Source organism: Perognathus longimembris, chromosome 23 (assembly GCF_023159225.1).
Source record: "Perognathus longimembris pacificus isolate PPM17 chromosome 23, ASM2315922v1, whole genome shotgun sequence".
Taxonomy (NCBI): Eukaryota; Metazoa; Chordata; class Mammalia; order Rodentia; family Heteromyidae; genus Perognathus; species Perognathus longimembris.
The window spans coordinates 17,291,400-17,312,672 of NC_063183.1; the positions used below are offsets into that span (position 1 = coordinate 17,291,400).

At 39.7% G+C, this 21,273-nt stretch overlaps 2 protein-coding genes across 4 annotated transcripts in view; one reads left to right on the plus strand and one right to left on the minus strand.

The window, feature by feature from the left end:
- Nucleotides 1–20,761, minus strand: part of LOC125340428 (IQ domain-containing protein H-like) — a 33,578-nt gene extending 12,817 nt beyond the window's left edge. The window contains exons 1-3 of the mRNA XM_048332050.1: nucleotides 20,711–20,761; nucleotides 14,084–14,206; nucleotides 12,395–12,486 (exon numbers count right to left, since the gene is read on the minus strand). Coding sequence (XP_048188007.1) covers nucleotides 12,395–12,486; nucleotides 14,084–14,206; nucleotides 20,711–20,761 — 266 coding nt within the window. The remainder of the gene's footprint in view (nucleotides 1–12,394; nucleotides 12,487–14,083; nucleotides 14,207–20,710) is intronic.
- Nucleotides 20,762–20,983: 222 nt separating this feature from the next.
- The window catches only part of Aagab (alpha and gamma adaptin binding protein), a 37,615-nt gene continuing 37,325 nt past the window's right edge, over nucleotides 20,984–21,273 (plus strand). For all 3 annotated transcript variants that reach the window (XM_048332047.1, XM_048332049.1, XM_048332048.1), the window contains exon 1: nucleotides 20,984–21,117. In XM_048332047.1, coding sequence (XP_048188004.1) covers nucleotides 21,045–21,117 — 73 coding nt within the window. In that variant the 5' untranslated portion in view covers nucleotides 20,984–21,044. The remainder of the gene's footprint in view (nucleotides 21,118–21,273) is intronic.

Sequence of the window (21,273 nt, forward strand, 5' to 3'; positions counted from 1 at the left end):
ATAAGGGTAGGATGCAAAGAATTACAGGAGGGGTAACTCAGATCAAGCTGTACTGTACCTACAAATGTTAAAAACAAAACATCTTTGTACAACCAACTGATGTCTACAAAAAGAATCACAGCTCAATGAGGCAGAAGCTACTGTTGGGTCCAGTCTTGACAAGAGATATTAATGTCTAAATGATAAAAGCAAGGTACAGACCAGCTTGTGAGTTAAAACCTGCTCAGGGGCAAGTCTTAGGCCAGGAGCCCTGCTATATTCTCTATGAAGATCAGAGAAAAAAAGTATCTCTCTTGCTTGCAGAAGAAGGAATAAGAAGTAACCATTTGTTAAATACTCCATAGAGTCCTTTTCTTTGTTCAGTTTCTTGTAATGAAGTTCAGCTGTCAATGAAAAGTATTTTATCAAAGTCCAATATGATCTGGAGAACAGAAATTTATTAACCTCAGTCCCTTTTCTCACTTAAGGTAGAATGAAGGATGGGAGAGATGCTGTGAAAAACTTATAGAGGTGCCAGCACAGGGACAAAGATTCACAAAGATGGAGATGTAACCACAGGAAGGTAGATCCCTTACGCTGTACACCACCACATCCACACAGCCCCAGTGTAATAGAGGATGACATCAGAAAGAACTTTAGGGTCAGGCTCTATTTAATAAAGAATTTCTAGGGGAGCCCAAAGACCACAGAGAAGGCAAAATCTAAGACACTGAGGAAAACTGAAGATTTGGACTTTTATGATTATAGTAAACAATATACACTACCTAATTTTTAGTCAGAAACATAAAGCTGCACAGTATTGATCAAGTTAGCTCAGTTCAAGATTTCATGTTTTTAAAAAAAAGATGACACATAGTAAAAGGCAAGAAGAAACAGTCTCAAGTGACAAAATATCAAAACCAGATTTTTTTTTCAAAGTTACCAGATAAGGAAATTAAAATGGCTATGATTACTATGCTGAGGGCCCTAACTGGAAAAAAATAGACAATATACAAGAATCGATTGCTAATGAAAGCATATATTCTTACGAAAGGACATGCTAGAAATGGGAAGCCTTGTAAGAAAAGCAGAGTGCTTATCAATTTACTAGGCAAGGCCAGTAGAAGAATCCATGAGCTTGAAGAAATGTCAAGGCCAAAACTCCCCACATTGAAATGCAAAAAAAAAAAAAAAAAAGGAAAAGAACAAACAAAACAGAGCAGAATATTTTAGACCCCTGGGAAACTGCAAAAGGAATAATATACATATACCAGGAAAAAGAGGACAAGCACAAAGGAGCAGCAAAGTATTTGAGGAGTAAAGGCTGAGATTTTTGCAAATTAATGAGATACATAGAACCACAGAAAGCTCAAAAAACACCAATTAGGATACACACACACACACACACACACACAAAAAAAAAATTGTGCCTGGGAATATCATATTCAACCTATGGAAAACCAAAGAAAGAGAAATTCTTTCAAGAAACCAATTAAAAAAAATATAGTGCCATACATAAACATTAAATGGGACTCCTTTCTGAAAACCATGCAAGCAAGAATATCTTAAAATCTTTGAGATGTGGCAAGAACACACTTGTAAGTTTACATCCAGAAAAAAACTATCCTTAAAAAGTAAAAGGGAGGGGGCTGGGAATATGGCCTAGTGGCAAGAGTGCTTGCCTCGTATACATGAGGCCCTGAGTTCAATTCCTCAGCACCACATATACAGAAAATGGCCAGAAGTGGCGCTGTGGCTCAAGTGGCAGAGTGCTAGCCTTGAGCGGTAAGAAGCCAGGGATGGTGCTCAGGCCCTGAGTCCAAGGCCCAGGACTGGCCAAAAAAAAAAAAAAAAAAAAAAAAGTAAAGGGGAGGGCTGGGAATATGGCCTAGTGGCAAGAGTGCTTGCCTCGTATACATGAAGCCCTGGGTTCGATTCCCCAGCACCACATATATAGAAAACGGCCAGAAGTGGCGCTGTGGCTCAAGTGACAGAGTGCTGGCCTTGAGCAAAAAAAAAAAAAAAAAAAAAAAGAAGAAGCCAGGGACAGTGCTCAGGCCCTGAGTCCAAGCTCCAGGACTGGACAAAAAAAAAAAAAAAGTAAAGGGGAAATGAAAAAATCCTCAAACAGAAGCAAAGGGAAGGTGTTATCAGAAACCTGTCTGAAGAAAATACTAAAAGTTCTTTGCCAAGAAGGAAAATGAACTTGGGCACAGGTAGCTCATGCCTACAATCAGGAAGCAAAATTTGGGGACTGAGGTTTGAGGCCAGCTGATGCCCTATCTCCAATTAAACAGCAGAAAGCCAGAGGTTGGAAGTGTGGCTCAAGTGGCTCAAGTGGTAGAGTTGAGCCTTAAGTGAAAAAGCCAAACAAAAGCCCTGAGTTCAAGCAGTAGTACCAACACGCACAAATTTATAATTTACCAATAGTATAAAAGTATACCTATGAGGGAGAGGGTGACACTATTCAAAAAGAAATACACTACAGGCCTGAAGAAGATGGCAAAACAATAGAGAATTGCCCTAGCTCGCTCTAACAAAACAGCCTTAAGGTCCTAACACACAGTTCTTCCCAAGAGATGGACAAGAACAAATAGAAAAATCACAGCTCATGACTGCCTGGGCCTTCAGTACTGACCAGTGGACTGTAGCATCCAAACCCAGGAAACTCCCACAGCACCAGACACAAAGAACCTAAGCAAATACTAGAGGATTGGGGTAATTCCTTGCATCCTGTTTGACTACAATGGAATCAAACTAGTTTTCAACAACAAAACATAGTTCAGAAATCACTCAAACACATGGAGGCTTAATGACACACTACTGAATAACACCTGGGTCACAGAAGAAACTAGGAAGTTCTTACAATTCAATGAAAATGAAAACACATAACAAGGGAACCTCTGGGATATAGCGAAAGCGGTATCTGAGGGGAAAGTCCATAGCCCTTAGCAAACACATAAGAAAACAGAAACAGCCCAAGTAAATAACCTCATGATACAATTAAAACTACTAGAAAAACAAGAAAAAAAATCAAATCTAAAACTACTTGATGGAGAAAGAGAGCAAAGATTAGGGCATAAATCAACAATATAGAATTTTTAAAAAACTATGCATAAAATCAATGAAACAAAAAGCTTTTTAAAAAATTAATAAGGGACTGGGAATATGGCCTTGTGGGAAGAGTGCTTGCCTCATATACATGAAGCCCTGGGTTCGATTCCCAAGCACCCACATATATAGAAAGTGGCCAGAAGTGGTGCTGTGGCTCAAGAGGCAGAGTGCTAGCCTTGAGCAAAAAGAAGCCAGGGACAGTGCTCAGGCCCTGAGTCCAAGGCCCAGGACTGGCCAAAAAATAAATAAATAAATAAATAAAATAAAATAAAATAAAAAATTAATAAGATTGACTGACCACTGGTGAGATTAATGAAAAAAAAGAAGAAGAAATTCAAATCAATAAGATCAGAGATGCCACCAAAAACATTACAACAAACATTCCAGAAATCCAGATGATTATAAAGGACTACTTTCAAACTCTATACTTACAAAAGAAGGAAAACTTAGCAGAAATGGATGAATTTTTAGAAATGTACAAACTGTTGCAACTGAACCACGAAGATATAAACCAGCTGAACAAGCCAATAACATACATCAAGATAGAGGAAGTAATCAGAAGTCTTCCAACAAGGGAAAGCCTAGGCCTGGATGGGTTTACTGCTGGAATTCTATAAGATTTGTAAAGATGAACTGTTATCAATACTCCTTAAGCTATTCTGTAAAATAGAAACACGGGGAGCAATTCCAAACTCATTCTATGAAGCCAATATCACACTCATCCCCAAACGAGGTAAGGATCCAACAAAAAAGAGAACTACAGACCAGTTTCTCTGATGAACACAGCTGCAAAACTCCTCAATAAAATATTAGCCAAAAGAATCCAGAAACAATTTTTTTTTTTTTTTTGCCAGTCCTGGGCTGTGAACTCAGGGCCTAAGCACTGTCCCTGGCTTCTTTTTGCTCAAGGCTAGCACTCTGCCACTTGAGCCACAGAGCCACTTCTGGCCATTTTCTGTATATGTGGTGCTGAGGAATCGAACCCAGGGCCTCATGTATACGAGGCAAGCACTCTTGCCACTAGGCCATATTCCCAGCCCCCCAGAAACAAATTTTAAAAATCACACATTATGACCAACTAGGCTTCATCCCATAGATTAAAGGCTGGTTTAACATACACAAGTCAATAAATGTAATTTACAAGTCAACAGAGCCAAGGACAAGAACCACATGATCATTTCACAAATTCTGGAAAAGCTTTTGACAAAATACAACGCCCAATCATGTCAAAAGCTTTGGAGAATCTAGGAATAGAAGGAACGTTCCTTAAAACAATAAAAGCCATATACAGCAGACCAACAGCCAATATAATACTAAATGGGGAAAAGCTAAAATAATTTCTCCTAAAATCAGGAACAAGGCAAGGATGCCCACTCTCTCCACTCCTCTTCAGTACAGTTCTGGGATTTGTTGCCAGAGGAATAAGGCAAGAAAAGGACATAAAAGGGATTCAGAGGGAAAGAAGAATTAAACTATCCTCATTTGCGGATGACACAGTCTTATACCTAAAGACACAAAAAACTGCCACCCCCAAACTCCTAGAGGTGATCAACCAGATTGGCAAAGTAGCAGGATACAAAATTAACCCACAAAATCAGTAATCTTCCTGTATGCCAACAATGTACAATCAGAAAGAAAAATCATGAAAATAAACCCATTTGCAATAGCCTCAAAAAAAACCACCCACAAAACCTAGGAATTAACATAGCCAAAGATGTAAAAGATCTTTATAGCAAAAACTATAAAAGTCTAAAGAAACCAAGGAGGACATCAGGAAATGGAAAGACCTTCCATGTTCATAGATAGGTAGAATCAATATTGTGAAAATGGGCATACTTCCAAAAAATGAGATACAAATTCAATGCAATCTCCATCAAAATCCCGATGATGTTCTTTACTGAAATAGGGAAAACAATCCAAAAATGTATATGGAACAACAAAAGGTCTAGAATAGCCATTTACCTTATTGATAATAATTAGTATATGTCTAGGATAGTCCTAGCAGATGATCACAATAGCTCAATAGCTACGTACATATGATCACAGAAGATGATGCTAAGAGAAATGACCTCCAAACTATGGAAGCAAGTGACTTATCATTGAGGTTATTATTTTCAATGTACTATGTGAAATTATTTCTTTTTTCCTCTGTTCATCTTTCCTATGATTTAGCCCCTGATGTCAGTGAATTTGATTCTGGTACCCTGGGTATTTTATAGATGTCTGTCTGAATTAGGGAAGGGTAGGGAAGGGGAACATTAAAATGGTGAGACAAAGCGTAAAAGTCAAAGCAATGCAACAGCAATACTTACAAGACAAGATGCTGTGAACTAACTGTAAAATGGGGAGGGAAGGGGAGAAGGGAAAAGTGGGAGAAAAGTGAGGGGGGTATCAAGTTGGACAAAAGCACTCACTGCCTAATATATGTAACCCCTCTGTACTTCACCTTGACAATAAAATAAATAATTTTTTTATTTTCTGAAAGAAAAAACCCATAATTTAAAAAGAGGAAGAAATATACTCATGACCTGATTTATGCAACTGTAACTCCTTTTGTACATCACCTTTACAACAAAAAAGTTAATTAATAAAATAAAATAAAAAGTAATAGTATACCTATCTCCCACTCATCAGCATAGCTGTGTTTTGCTTATTTGTAAAGAAAAAATATATTTTTCAATTTGAGTTTTTCTTATTTACTAGTAAGATTAAACTTTTTGTCTTTCAGTTGTATTTTATTAGTCATTAGTGATGTCACACACTTATTTTCTGGTTATTTGCACTTCTGTCTTTGTGAGTAGTCTAATGCCCTTTTACCTATAACAAGTTCTTTTCATTTATTTGATGTTGGTAAGAGTTCCTTATATTTAAGAACATAGTATTAGCCATTCTTGGCTTTTTTTAACCTCTTTTATGATTCTGGCTAAAAATTATTTTTTCCATTTCCAAACCCACAAAAAATCTAAAGAGAGAGAGAGAGAAAGAAAACATCCTTGAACATCCATGTGTCCATCATGTGACAGCAGGTGTTAATATCTTCTTATGCCTGCCTTTTCAATGCACACACGTGTGTGTGTGCATATGTGTGTGTATGTGTGTAAAGAATACAGCTACATTCACTCTTACCAGGCTCTGTGTACTGTCCTGGAACAACTCAGAATAGACTGGCTCCAGGTGCTTCAATAAATTGGTGACAATGACCCTTCTTACCTATATTCAACAGAATTAACAGAAATCTCTTCCTTTTCTTCTACCAGCTCTCATTATTATTTGCTTTGTTCTGGTTTCTTCCACACACACACACCCCACACCCTTCAAATAGCAACTCTAGAGCAGATAGTAAAGATTTTTCTGATGGTACTGGTACAGATGGAAGTCCCCCTCCCAGGGTCAACAAGCAGAGCATGGTGATTAAGAACAGTGTGAGCAGATATCACAAGCAATAAAACCTGAGAGAGCTGGCAAAGGGAAGAGGAAGAGCCATGTGGTGCCACAGAAGAAGAATCATTGCCAAAGCGGGACTAATCTATTTGGAAAACAATACAGAAACACTTTGAGTTGCTTGGAGAAAATATGCTACTTTGGATAATATCCTTATCACTGTGTTCAGAATGACAGCTGGGAAAAATCTTGCAATTGTTGGCAACAAGGATCATGTTGCACACCTACTGGTTTCTGTTTCTACTAGACAAAAAACTACCAGATTTTCTCTGATGACTACTTGCTAAAAAGGAAAGGCTGTGTTTGGTGAAAAGTGAGCTTCCAAGTTTCCAAGCAGCTGTGGAGTAAGATAGGACTACATGAGTAAGACAGGACTACATTGCAGATGTGGACCTGAGTCTGGACCTCGTCACCAATCACCTATGTGACTTCATACACCCGAGACACTTCAGTTCCACACAGGAAAAAATATGGATCTGGAGTGTTGAAAGGGGGAATATCTGGAGAATCTATATTCCTTTCAGCTTACCATAGAAATGGTTATCAAAATAAATCACACAATTGACTTAAAGCAAATTCAAAAGGACTGGGAACAGATTTTTTTTTTAAATCTTACCAAAAAGGTGGGGGGGAGTATCAGTCTCATATGTTTAAAGGAATTCCTTTGTAAACTGTCAAGTCTGACAAAAACACTGAGGACAATGATCACTGCACATCTGTTCTAAACTCTTTATAGGTTGACCAAAGATAGTTGTCACTTGGAATGGACTTTTCTGATTTTCCTGGTGTCTACAGAGGGAAGCCTTGAAGGTCAGTGGTTGATTCTCAGGAGCAAAAGATATCAACAGTCCATGTGTGCGTTTGGGGGCTTTTTCACTCAAGGCTGGTGCTCTACCCCTTGATCCACACTTTCACTTCTGGCTTTTTGCAGTTATTTGGATAGAATCTCACAGACTTTTCTGCCAAGCTGGCTGAGATCCTCAGATCTCAGCCTCCTAAGTAGCTAGGATTACAGGTGTGAGCCACTGGGCACCTAGCTACCATTATTTGTTGAAGGACCTGCTACCCCAGGATGTTGGAGCAGACATTAGCAGCTCCTGCCCACCTGCCTGCAAGGCCCAGTTCTGGTTTAGTCCCAGTGCAAGAAGTTTATTCTCAGCATTCCTAGCAACAGAGGAGCAGGATTGCAATCCAGGCTCTTGATCACCCAGATCCTCTGTGGGCAACAGAATATTGCTAACAGACAGCCATGTTCATCCTATGGATTCTGCACCAGAAGCCAGTAAGAGAACTGCAAACCCAAGTGCCCAAACCATTACCCTAGACCCTTGATCTCTCAATTAGGGTTCTCACATCCCAGGTGGTAATACAATGACACTGGTTGTATGAGGAAAGTGGAAGAACTTCTATTTATATGAAATACAAATCAGTAATCGGTAGGTAGGTAAAGGATATAGCCCTTACTCAGGAGGCTGAGATATGACATCATGATTTGAGGTCAGCCTAGTTAGAAAAATCTTTGAGACTCTTGTCTCTAAATAACAAGCAAAAAGCTGAGAGTGGAGGTATGGGCCAAGTGCTAGAGTACCAGCATTGAACAAACAAGCTAAAGAACAGCATGCTGTCCCTGAGCTCAAGAATGAGAGGAAAGGAGGGAGAGAAGGAGGTTGGGAAGGAAGGAAGGAAGAAAGGAAGAAAGGAAGGAAAGAGGGAGAGACAAACAGAGAGAAAAGAATTAGCACAAGTATTTAATATTCATGTGAGTGACAGCTTGCTTACAAGTAGATATCACAGCTGATCCTGCACTTGCCCTGAGAATGTCATGACTAGGTTTGGGTCTAAAAATCTCATGGGGCCTACTGGGAGATGATACACAGATCAGATTGCACAGGCTGTAATTCCTTGAAGACCCAGACTGGCTTTTCTCCAGCTTTTTTACCTTGATCAATATTATTATATTTTGAATTACATGTCACTTCGGTATCACATCTCCATTGCTAGGAGTGAGAGATGTCCTTGCCACCTTCTCCAGGCTTATGACAAGCTTCTCATCTTCCTGAGAGGAAGGCCAATGATTATATACTGTATTCAATAAGAAAGATTAAGTGAAAAGATCACTTTGTGGTGTCCACTCCACTCCCCAGTCAGTGTCTTCCTTTAGCCTTCTGGACCAAGGGAACTCCTTGGCAGATGAGAAGCACGCTTTGGTCTCTGTGGATACAATTGTTACCTGGTTAGCTCTTTTCAGCTCCAATCATTTGCAAACCTGTAGGCCAGACTCCCTTTTATCTGTCAAGATGAGAGGACAGGCAGGGCACTAGTGGTGCATGCCTGAAAATCCTAGCTACTCAGGGACTAAGATCTGAGGATCACAGTTTGAAGCCAGCCCAGGAGGGAAAGTCCTTGTAACACTTATCTCCAAGCAACCAGCAAAAAGCCCAAACTGGAGGTATGACTTGAGCACTAGCATTGAGAAAAAAAAAGCTAAGAGCCTGAGGCCCTGAGTTCAAGCCTCAGTACCAGCACACACACAGGAAGAGAAAGAGAAAGCCCAAGACAAGGAGATGGGAGCCCAAGACAAGGAGATGGGAGTTTATGTATTGGATTATTTCATTACAGCTGGTGACAGACATCTCTTTACCTGTGTAATTTCCTCTCTGATTTGGCACTTACATGCTTGGTCCTGTGACAAACACTTTTTCTACTATGGCTGATTTGGCAATTATCTGTATTTTCCCACAGTTTTCCTTCTTACATTCATTTGATTTTAAATTATGAGTCAATATACTGAGGTGACAAAGTAATTTCTAATATTTTCTTATCTGAGAAAGTCTTTTATAATTTTCCCTATAGATTCTTTGTTTTCAAATGATACGTATATCGATCAGTCTACCAGTCATTATTTTAACCTATTTGCAAGTTGTAGTCCCAAATTAAAAAAAGTTAAAGATAGAAATGACCAAATAACAAACCATTTAAGCAGTATGAACTAGCACATCTCATTAAATTTTAAAAATTCAAACCAAGAGCTTATTTTTGAAATTTTATTTAGATTGATCATGATTTAAGAATTTAAAATGAGGATGGCTCGATATATGTAAATCAGCAAATATATTACATCATCACATAAACAGAACAAAAAACAAAAAAATCACATGACCATCTCAATCACTGCAGAAAAGGCCTTAGACAAAACACAAGATCCTTTTATGATTAAAAACTCCGAAGAAGCCAGGAGTAAATGGGATGCATGTGAACTGAATAAAGGCTAACATTATATTAAATGAGGACAAATGGAACTTATTTCCCCTAGTCAGGAATGAGACAAGGACGCCCACTCTCCTCATCGTTATTCAATATGGCACTAGAATTCCTAGCCAGAGCAATAAAGCAAGATAAAGAAACAAAAGGGATTCATAAAGGGAAAGAAGAAATCAAATTATCCTGATTTGCTGAAGCTATAATCCTGTCTTTTACAGACCCTAAAGACCCAACCAAAAAAACCTCTAGGATTGATAAATACCTTGGAAAGGTGTCAGGATACAAAAATCAATACCCCCAAACCAGTAGCTTTCATTTATATATATACTAAAAATGAACAGTATGAGAAAGGAACCAGGAAAAGAATTCTATTTGTGATAGCCCCTAAACAATAAAGTACCTAGGTATTAACTTAAGCAAGGAGTGAAAGACCTCTACAATGAAACTGTATAATACCTTGAGAAAAGAAATTGAAGAAGACATCAGAGGATGGAAGACCTCATGTGATCATGGATTGACTGAATTAATATCATGAAAATGGCCAGATTGCCATAGCAACCTACAGTTTCAATGTAATAGCCTCAAAAAACTGAAAATAGGCCCTTCCTGTGACTCCACCATTATTGTACCATATATCCATAGGAAAGGAATATACCAGAAAGACATCTGCATAACTATGTTTATTGTAGCACTATTCACAATAGCCAAGTGATGCAATCAACCAAAGCACCTATAAAGAGGATGCTATATGTGTGTATGTGTTAATGCAGGTGTGTATGAACATTACATGGCCATAAAGAAAAATTAAATCGTCATTTGTAGGAAATGGGTGCAACTGGAAGACATCATACCGAGACAAGTCAAACTCAAAAAATGAAATATTTTGTTGGACTGTGAGCCTTTTAAAAGCTAATTCTCCCAGGAATATACCATATTTCTGTTAATACATTTGTGTATACTAACATACAACCCTGAAGTGTTCATATATTGTCAATTGTTTTAGCTTCCATATATGACAGAAAACATGTATTCTTTGTCTTTTTTGGCCTGACTTACTTAATATGATTTTTTCTAGGCCTTTCCATTTATTTGCAAATGATGTAATATCATTCTTTCTAATTGATGGGTAAAATTCCACTATATATATATATATACATATATAAATATATATATAAATATATGTATATATATATATATATGTCACACTTTCTCAATCCATTTGTCCATTGAATGGCACCTAGGCTGATTCCATATCTACATCCCAGCACCCAGTAGTAGGGAGCAGAGCTTTGGGTGTTCCAGCTTTCCAAACTCCCTGGGTATTGTTCCTGAAACCTGGCTTTACTGTCTGACGAATTCCTCTCTGCTGCAGAAGGCACAAGTAAAAAGCACAGGATTTAAAAACTTACTAGAACCAGGCACCAGTGGTTCATGCCTGTAATCCTATCTATTCAGAAGGCTGAGATCTAAAGCTCACAGTTCAAATCCAGCCAGGACTAGAAAGTCCATGAGTCTCTTACCTACAACTAAGCCCCCCCAAAAGCCAGATGTAGAGCTTTGGTTCAAGTGATAGAGTGCTAGCCTTGAGCAAAAAACCTCAGGGACAGGTCCCAGGTCCCCAGAACCTGAGTTCAAGCTCCAGGGCTGGCATCAAAAATGAAAATGAAACAAAAACAAAACAAAATAAAACACTACAAAAAAGCCAGGCTCCAGTGGCTCAGGCCTGTAATCCTAGATATTCAGGAAGTTGACATTTTAGGATCTAAGCTCAAAGCCATCCTAGGCAGGAAAGTCCATGAGATTGTTATCTTCAATTAACCACCAAAAAAGCCAGAAGTAGAGGTGTGGATCAAGTGGTAGAGTTTCAGCCTTGAGCAAAAAAGCTGAGACAGTGTCCAGAACCTGAGTTCAAGCCCCAGTACCAAAAAAACAAAATCAACCTTACTGAAAAAGTATAAAATGCATATACTCATGCAGGTGGCCTATATAGAAGGAGATACAGGGTAAGACAAGGCCACTTCTTTTCTAACTCAATACTAATTTAATAAATCACCTCTTAGGATATACATTTCAAGCAAGCTTTAGTATTTTTTCTTACTGTGGATACCCATCATCCTTAGAATATAGTATACATGACAGGCTAAAACCTAAACAGAGTTCCATGCGCTCTGAATAGTGTACACACACATCTGCATTAAAAGGTTTCTTTAGGAGCCGAGTTACAAATACCTTTCACTAAAACTAACAAAAACAAAAAACAAAAAACAAAAAAACAAGAAACACCAAAATCTAGGACCCTGAAATGACTGTGATGGCAATCATTACAATTCAATGGAAGTAATCCCCAGTGAACCTCATTTAAGTCTAAATTCTGCCATTAATGGTTTCATGTAAAACTTGTACTGAAATTGGTAGAATGAATGTGAACAAAGCCAAGAAAAATGTTGCCTATTTATAGTTATCATTTGAGAGAAAAGTGTTTATTTTTGTATTTCTTTAGGAGTCTAGCAATTTGTGTGTGTGTGTGTGTGCCTATAGCTTGAACTCAGGACTTCATTCTTTGCTTACCTTTGAAGTCTAAATTGTCTATTTTACTTACCCTTTGGAAACCATAGGAGTATACATGTTTGCATCCAAAGGAGTCAGTGACATATGATGGTTAACAACGTCTAAATACTTGTCAATATGCATCTGTTAATGAAAGTCAAAGTTTAGGCCACTATGGTGGACTTAAGATACTCAGTTAATTTGTTTCATTAGATTAACACTCTGAATCATGTAATTAAGAAAAAAAAACCCACATGCCTAAGGCCAAATTACTTCAACTATCCCAAAAAGCATAATAAACAACCAAGACTCAAAGTTTGAATAACCTGTAGCGTTCTTCACAAATAAAACTGCAAATAATGGTCAGTCTATGGCATAACCAGGTCAATCTCCCAGGCATGACAGACATGCAATCATGTACTTGCAGTCATTTGACCTTTATTTTATTTCATTTATCATAGTTTGTGCTGGTCCTGAAGTTTGAACTCAGAATCTGGGCACTGTTCCTTCCCTTTTTCACTCAAGGTTGGCACTCTACTACTTGATCCACAGGTCTACTTCCAGATTTTTGCTAGTTTATTAGAGATAGACTTTTCTGCTTGAGCTGACTTTGAATTGGGATACGAGAGCATCTCTGTCTCCTGAGTAGCTAGGATTAGAGGTGTGCATCACCAGGTGCATCCTGTATCATTTGACCTTGAGATAAAGTGGCCAACTCAGATGTTCCTGATAGTTCTAGTCTTCTCACACTCAGGTAACACAGGACAATGACATGCTAGTCTGATGAGACTGAAAATACTCCTCATTTCTTGCAGTCTCAGGAGATGAGCCATGAGGCTGACTACATAGCAGAGTGCAAATCTGAAGCCCAAGCGGACACACTGATAATCTAAGAATCAAAGTATAGAAGATGGAAATGAACCTTATTTGAAGACGAACCCCATTAGCTAATACCTACTGCTTTCATAAATGAATATTATCATTGCTTGATGAAGTCTCTAACTGCTTTATCACCAGATTGAAATATTTCTTTACTTTTACCTGCTTTATTCTAGTACTACCAAAAAAAGAAAAAGAAAAAGAAAAAAGAAACACAAATAGCTCAAAATACTTAAACTATTAGGAAAAGTCAACTCTTTTATTTTTTAGAATTGCTATAACTCACAATAGATCTGCATCACATTGGTATGAAGCTTTTGTGGGGTGGGGGGTCAGGCATATTGTTGGATTCATAGTGATTATATTTTAAACTCTTAAAGTTATTTTTAATGAAACCACATGTTAGAAGTACTACTGCAGAATATTGCATTTCTTCTCTTTAATTTTTTGGTGGAATAAAATGTGTAATTCAGGGCTGGGGATATAGCCTAGCGGCAAGAGTGCCTGCCTCGGATACACGAGGCCCTAGGTTCGATTCCCCAGCACCACATATACAGAAAACGGCCAGAAGCGGCGCTGTGGCTCAAGTGGCAGAGTGCTAGCCTTGAGCGGGAAGAAGCCAGGGACAGTGCTCAGGCCCTGAGTCCAAGGCCCAGGACTGGCAAAAAAAAAAAAAAAAAAAAAAAGTGTAATTCAGTCAGTTTATATCAGTCATTACCATAAAAAAAGACTAAAGGAGTTTCAACTCAATTCACCTCTACTACAAAATGACTTAAGTCCTATGAGAACCACAAGTTGCTTCTTCTAAAGGTTTCATTGTTGATTTCTGATATTTTATTTATTATCCCAAAATTCTACTTACTTTTATCCCTTTTTCAGTCCTTCGGATGGCTGTTTCAAGATTTTGAATGTCTAGAGCTTGTGTTTTCCCATCAGTTGGGTATCTGGATAATTTTTCCTTTAATTGATGGAGGTCTTCATGGATCTATTCAAACATATAAAATGTTGTCAGAACACACCTAGAGTACATCTTACAGATCTGTAATACGCTTGAGTTTGGGGGGGTCATAAAGATGATTCTATGATATTTGCTGAAAAGGATAGGATCACATCGGGGATTCTAGGACAGTCTGTTTTGAATATTCCTTAATTGTTTTTCAGATTTTGAAGAATAAAAGTTTTCATACAATTTCCCTTTCTATTAGAAATAGAGGATAAAACTACAACTGAAATGGCATCTGCAATCTCAACCAGTAAAGCAATTGAGCCAGAGATGATAAATTTGTACCAGACTTTAAGTTCTACAGATTGGTTAAAGTAACAAAATGGAAAACTTCCAGTAGGAAGGGTTGAGTAGAGCTAGTTTTTCAAGAACTATAAGTAGCTCACACCAATAAACCTACTACTCAGGAGACTTCGATCCAAGGATCCCAGTTTGAGGCCAGCCTAGGAAGGCAAATCTGTGATACTCATTTCCAGTTAAACCACCACCACAACAACAAATGTCAGAAATTAAGCTGTGGCTGAAGTGGTGGGACACTCGCCTTTAGCAAAAAAGCTAAGAAGCACCTCTTAGAACCTGAATTCAAGGCCTAGTACTAGAACACACATATACGCACGCGCGCGCACACACACACACACACACACACACACACAGAGTACTACTTATAGTTAAGGTGCTACCAGGATATGCTGGTTTTCTGTCCCTGATGGCCTCATTCACTGAGCTAAAGAAGAAGCTCTGAAGCTTTGGTTTTATTTCACGTAATGAGCAATGAAAACAATCCATGAAGGAATAACAACATAGTATTACTTTAACAGTTTCCTTCAATGAGTATTTTCCTTGGGAATGCTAAACTTCACTTCAGTCTCAGGTACTCTCAGAATCCAATGGGCAATATGAAACTACCAGGCACAAGATTTTCATGTTAGCAACCAAACTTCAGATAAATACAGATGGCACCAATTATTGTATGGGCTGCTGCCACAAGAAAAACATTTTGTTATGCAAATCTATGAACCCAACACCTGTTTCAGCAACAGTCACACCAATAACAATCTGCAGGCTGGGTTGCTGAAGGCATTTTGAAATGGGTACCTTTTCTCTGTTAGTATAACTGGACTCACATATTGATCCAGCCCATGTTATTGATTACTGAGGGATATTCCTACAGAGCCAAGCACTGTATTCAAAAGATCAGAATTTGCATCTTTTCACTGATGGGCAACACAGTCTGGCAGACACATCTGGTCATTTGTACTCAGCACAAATTGTCATGTAAAGCCTTCAGGGCTCACAGATTGGTGTCTGAAGATACCTACTATTTCCTTGTAAAACCAAGGATGAAGATACGCTTCTTTCAATTGATTTGTCCAAATTATTGCTACAAATTGATTTACTATCTATTGTTTGAAAACATTTGAGCAGTACAAAGAGACAGTTGAAGGGCAAAGGCTTTCTAGGCTCCTAATCTTTGCTGGGGAGGTGGGAAGTTCTTTCTCTAAATGAATTTTCTTTCTAGTATTTGCAGCTCCATATCTTTCTGCGATTATGTCTGTTACTGCCCAAGGGAGTAAAACTGGAATAAATTACTCATCAAGGTGTCAAAAGTTTGTGTTTTTGTCTGTCTTGTGCAAATAACAATAGAGTTTCAAGATCATATATAATAGGCATTACTGTCACATAGTAAGAACTCAATAAAATCTGCTGAAATGGAAGTGGAGTTGTGGATCAAATAGAGTGCCAGTCTTGAGCAAGGAGGCTAAAGGACAGCACCTTAACCCTGAGTTCAAATCCCAGTACACACACAAATAAAACAAAATAAAATCTGATGAAAACATAATTCTTAGCTCCAACACTAGTTAAATGATTTCCATATTTGTTGCTACATTTTTCTGAATTATAATTTCTAGAGTGTGTGCGTGTGTGTGTGTGTGTGTGTGTGTGTGTGTGTGTGTGTGTGTGTGTTTGAACTCTGGGCCTCGTGCTATTACTTAGCTTTTTCAGTCAAGGCTAACACTTTACCACTTGAGCCACACCTCTATTTACAGCTTTTTACTGGTTAATTGAGGATAAGAATCTAGAAGATTTGTCTACCAGTGCTGGTTTTAAACTATGATCCTCAGATCTCAGCCTCCTGAGTAACTACGATTATAAGCATGAGTCATCAGTGCCTGGTTCTAGTTTCTTTGTTGAGAGAGAGACAGAGACAGAGACACACAGAGAGAGAGACACAGAGAGAGAGAAAATAATTATCCTACTCCTTAAAATTCAGGATATATATGAATGAATCATCTGGGCACTGGTGGCTCACACCTCTAATCCTAGCTATTCAGGAGGCTGAGATCTGAGGATCGTGGCTCAAAGCAAGCCTAGGCAGGAAAGTCGGACAGACTCTTATCCTCAATTTTCCACTAGAAAACTGGAAGTGGTGCTGTGGCTGAAAAGTGGTAGAGCACTAGCCTTGAGTGAAAAAGCTTAGGGACAGCACTCAGGACCTGAGTTCAAGCCCGGTGACTGACAAAAAAAGAAAGAAAGAAAGAAAGAAAGAAGGAATCAATGCAGACTTTGTTTCTAGACATATATAAGCCAGAATCTTTTTCTTAAGAAACTAAATGTGAAAAAGTTACCTAGCCTCTTAAACACTTAGTGTTCTGTCTGTAAAATGGAGATAAGTAACAGCTACAGAAGAGTGGCAAGAATAAAATGGCATGTTAAATGGCATGTAAATTGCTTGTACAGTACTAGCCATATAGCATGGTATTGGACAAATGTTTAATCTTTCTCTCCTGATTGAAAAACCTAATCAAACTCCTTGCACATAACTGATACTCACTAAAGATTCATTGAATGAAATTGCTCCCTTAATCTTTCTCAAGCGCCTTTTACTTTTCCTGCCAGATATTTTCTCCTCCCCTCTTAATAACCACCCATCTGTTTGTATAATTGCATCACCGACAAGCACTATACAAAATGCTACACCAGACTTGGTAGGAAATGAGATCAACTTCTTAATCTCTCTTCTTCTCAAACAGGACCAATCTACCATATTGAACTGTGACCTGTCACCCATTATCTCTGTGATCATCAAACACATTGCTTTCTACTTAGACAAAGATGGTTATTTTGACAGTCAAGGGACAGACCTACCTAATAAGAAGCCCTTGAAAGGTTTAATACAGCCAAGATTTGCTCTAGAATTTACGAGTCATGAAATCGAACTCCATATAGTAAGACTCAGTGTAAAATTCTATTTTATTCATCTCTTTTGAAGGAAAGAGTTTGGCTAAGTCATTCTCATCATTTCAAGTTATCTTGAACTGCATTTATTGTTGTATTGTATACTCCTCTCAGGTTACACAAATGTAAATTCACTTCCCTATTTCTAGTCCAAATAATTGCTGGACTTTTAAAATATAATTAAAAAGCAATTTTGATTGCAAGACCCTGTGACTTTTGTTATATAAGCATATATTTAAGCAACCATTTGTTAAAGCAATCATGTTACATTATTTTTAGTGAGGCATCAAAGTTTACTAATAAAAAAGATCATTTTACAAACATGTTATAATCTATTTAAGAATCAATATATACTAAACGTATCACCTTGGGTAAGTTACTTTACCTCTTTGTACATTCTCCTGTATATGTACACCTAATACTAACATTAACATGTAGAATTGTTAGGATTTTCTGGGACTTTTCCCCCCCCATTTTTTTTGTGCTGGTACAACTTGAACTCAGAGCTTCCTTCTCTTACTTGGCTTTTTCAATCAGGGCTAGTGGTCTACCATTTGAGCCATGCCTCCATTTCTGGTTTTGTTTTGTTTTGCTGATTAATTGTAGATAAGAGTCTCAGGGACTTTCCTGCCTAGGCTGGCATCTAATTGTGATCCTCCAATCTCAGCCTCCTGAGTAGCCAGGGTAATAGGAGTGAGCCACCAGGGCCCAGGTAGGATGTAATGACTTTCCAGAGCTCTCAGAACAGTGACTAGCACTCAAATGTTAGCTACTATTATTATTATAATGATTGTCATTAGATAATGAACCTTCACTATTCTGATTAGTTGAGGAAAGTTCCATCCAGCTAAAAAGACTTAAAAGTAGAAGAAGTTAAGTGGTTAGTAGCATGATGCCTGGAGAGCTCTCTCTGTGGAGAAGAAAGCCATATTTTCTAGACCCAAAATAAAAATGTGGACTTTGGCACATGATCTGACAGTGGGTTATGATCCTCACCATCAGAACTATCTAGAAAATCCAAACATTTAAGGCATGTGTTTTTATAAGACTCACAAAGGGTTTTTATGGTTAGGGCAATGATTACTTGTATTGAAATATTTTTACCAAGTATCAAGTGTCTGGCATCCTAGCTTCTCAGGAGACTGAGATCTGAGGATCAAGGTTCCAAGCCAGGCCAGGCAAGAGAAGCTCTGAGACTCTTATCTCCAATTAACCACCAAAGGCCAGAAGTGGCACTGTGGCTCATGTGGCAGAGCACCAACCTTGAGCAAGAAAAGCAATAATTTCAAGATCCAGCACACACACACACACACACACACACACACACACACACACACACACACACACAGCAATTTCTCTAAATTGTTTTAGACACACTCTCAAAATGCCACTTTTCCTATTAATTTCTATCATTTTTTTTTTTAAAGTGTTTCACTAGGCACTGGTGGCTGACACCTGTAGTCCTAGCTACTTAGGAGGCTGAGATCTGAGAATTGCAGTTCAAAGTCAACCAGGGCAAGAAAGTTCATGAGATTTTTTTTTTTTTTTTTTTTTGGCAAGTCCTGGGGCTTGGACTCAGGGCCTGAGCACTGTCCCTGGCTTCTTTTTGCTCAACGCTAGCACTCTGCCACTTGAGCCACAGCGCCACTTCTGGCCATTTTCTGTATATGTGGTGCTGGGGAATTGAAGCCAAGGCCTCATGTATAGGAGGCAAGCACTCTTGCCACTAGGCCATATCCCTAGCCCAGTTCGTGAGATTTTTATCTCCAGTTAACCACCAGAAAACTGGAAGTGGGGCTGTAGTGCAAAGTGGTAAAGCACCAGCCTTAAGCAAAAAAGCTCAGGCACAATGCACAGGCTGAGTTCAAGCCCACGACTAACAAGAGTTTCTACATAGTGCTATTAGTCCAGACTTACTCATTGTCGAACATAGCATGAATTATAGGAGACTAAATGAGTACATTGCTATCCAGTCATGCAGGATCTTTATGGCTCAATCCTATGCTAAATAATGGTAAAGACAATCAACCTCAATCACAACCCTCCCCATACCAACAACCTGGAACTGGAACTAACAGGTTGTAACTATATTTTTCTCCCTCAGATTAGGATTTTACTTACTTATTTATTCATTCATTCATTTATTTTTGCCAGTCCTGAGGCTTGGACTCAGGGCCTGAGCACTGTTCCTGGATTCTTTTTGCTCAAGACTAACTCTCTACCAACTGAACCACAGCACCACTTCAGGCTTTTTCTATATATGTGGTGCTGAGGAACTGAACTCAGGGTGCTTCATGCATGTAAGTCAAGTACTCTACCACTAAGCCATATTCCCAGCCCAGATTAGGAATTTAAAAAAATTAATGAGTTTTTAGTTTACATTTCCATATTTAAAATGTTAATTTGCAATTCAAATGAGCTTTAATACATTTTTCCTCAGTGTATGTTCCCAAATAAAGCATTAAAAAATTTGAGGTGCTAAGAAAAAAGAATTGACACATTTCAATTTTCCCTCAAATTTATCACCTCCTTGCTTCTTTTCCAGTCTCCCAAGTCATTGGCCGAAAGTTTCTAAATATATATTTTTTATTTTGTGTGTGTGTGTAGGGAGATTATATCCTGGGATATTATTTCCAGGCCTAGGCACTATTCCTGAGTTTTTGTGCTTAAGGTTAGTGCTTTACCACTTGAGTCACAGCTCCAGTTCCTACTTTTGATGGTTAATTGGACCTAAGAGTGTGCCCAAGCTGGCTCTGAACCTCGATATTTCAGATCTCAACCTCCTGAATACTAGGAGAATACAGGCCTGAGCCAATGGTACCTGTCTTCTAAGTGTGTGTGTCTGCACGCATATATATACCCATCCTTGTGCTTGAACTCAGGTCCTTGAAGCTCATTGGAGATAAGAGTCTCACAGGACTTTCCTGCCCGGGCTGGCTTTGAACCTCGAACCTGAGGTCTCAGCCTCTTGAGGAGTTAGGATGACAGATTTCCGGATGTATTTAAGGTGGTGCTGTGAGGTCTGATTTTTTTTTTCCTGAGGTAAGGCAGAGGGCAGAGAGAGGTCGACCAGCAGAAGGGCGGTTTGGGGAGCAGGGCATGGGCCTGGAGAGGCTGAAGCCGGGGAGGCTCCTCAGGTTGGACCAGGCGCCGAAAGCTGGCGGGTGCAATGCCCCAAATGAGCGCCCAGGCTGTGTCCCAGCGCTGAGGGGCCTCGCTCGAAGGGCCAACGGGAGGCCCGTTTCCCACCTGAAGTAAGATGTTTCCTATGGGGTCGTAGTTTTCAGTGCCTTGCGCCATGGTGAGGGCGGGAAAGGGCCGCCTCGCAAGCGAGGTGTGGCCTCCCGGTGTCCACACCTCCTGGATGGGCGGGCGCTCTTCGCCTTGGCAACGCCGCGCGCTTCTCGGCCTGCCCCACCCCGGAAGCGGAAGAGGGTGGACCGTGGAGCGGGCGGCGTGCAGCGCAGGCACCTCCCGCAGGTCTGCTTTCCTCCTCCCCCCCACCCCCCCCCGCACGCCCGCGCAAGTGGTACAGCCCAAGGCGGAAGCGGTGCCCGGACGGAAGCGGCCCCGCAGCGCAGCGATGGCCGCGGGCGTCCCCTGTGCGCTGGTCACCAGCTGCTCCTCTGCCTTCACCGGGGACCGTCTGGTCCAACGTGAGTAGCGAGGCGCTCGGAGCCGACCTCCATATCCCCGGTCCCCCCTCAGGCAGTGAGGGTGGCTGCCCTGCAACCGCGGCCTCTCCCGGGCCTTGTCCCCCGCCGAGCGCCGGGGTGGAGGTGCTCGGGCTCCTTAGGCTGCTGGCCCTGGCC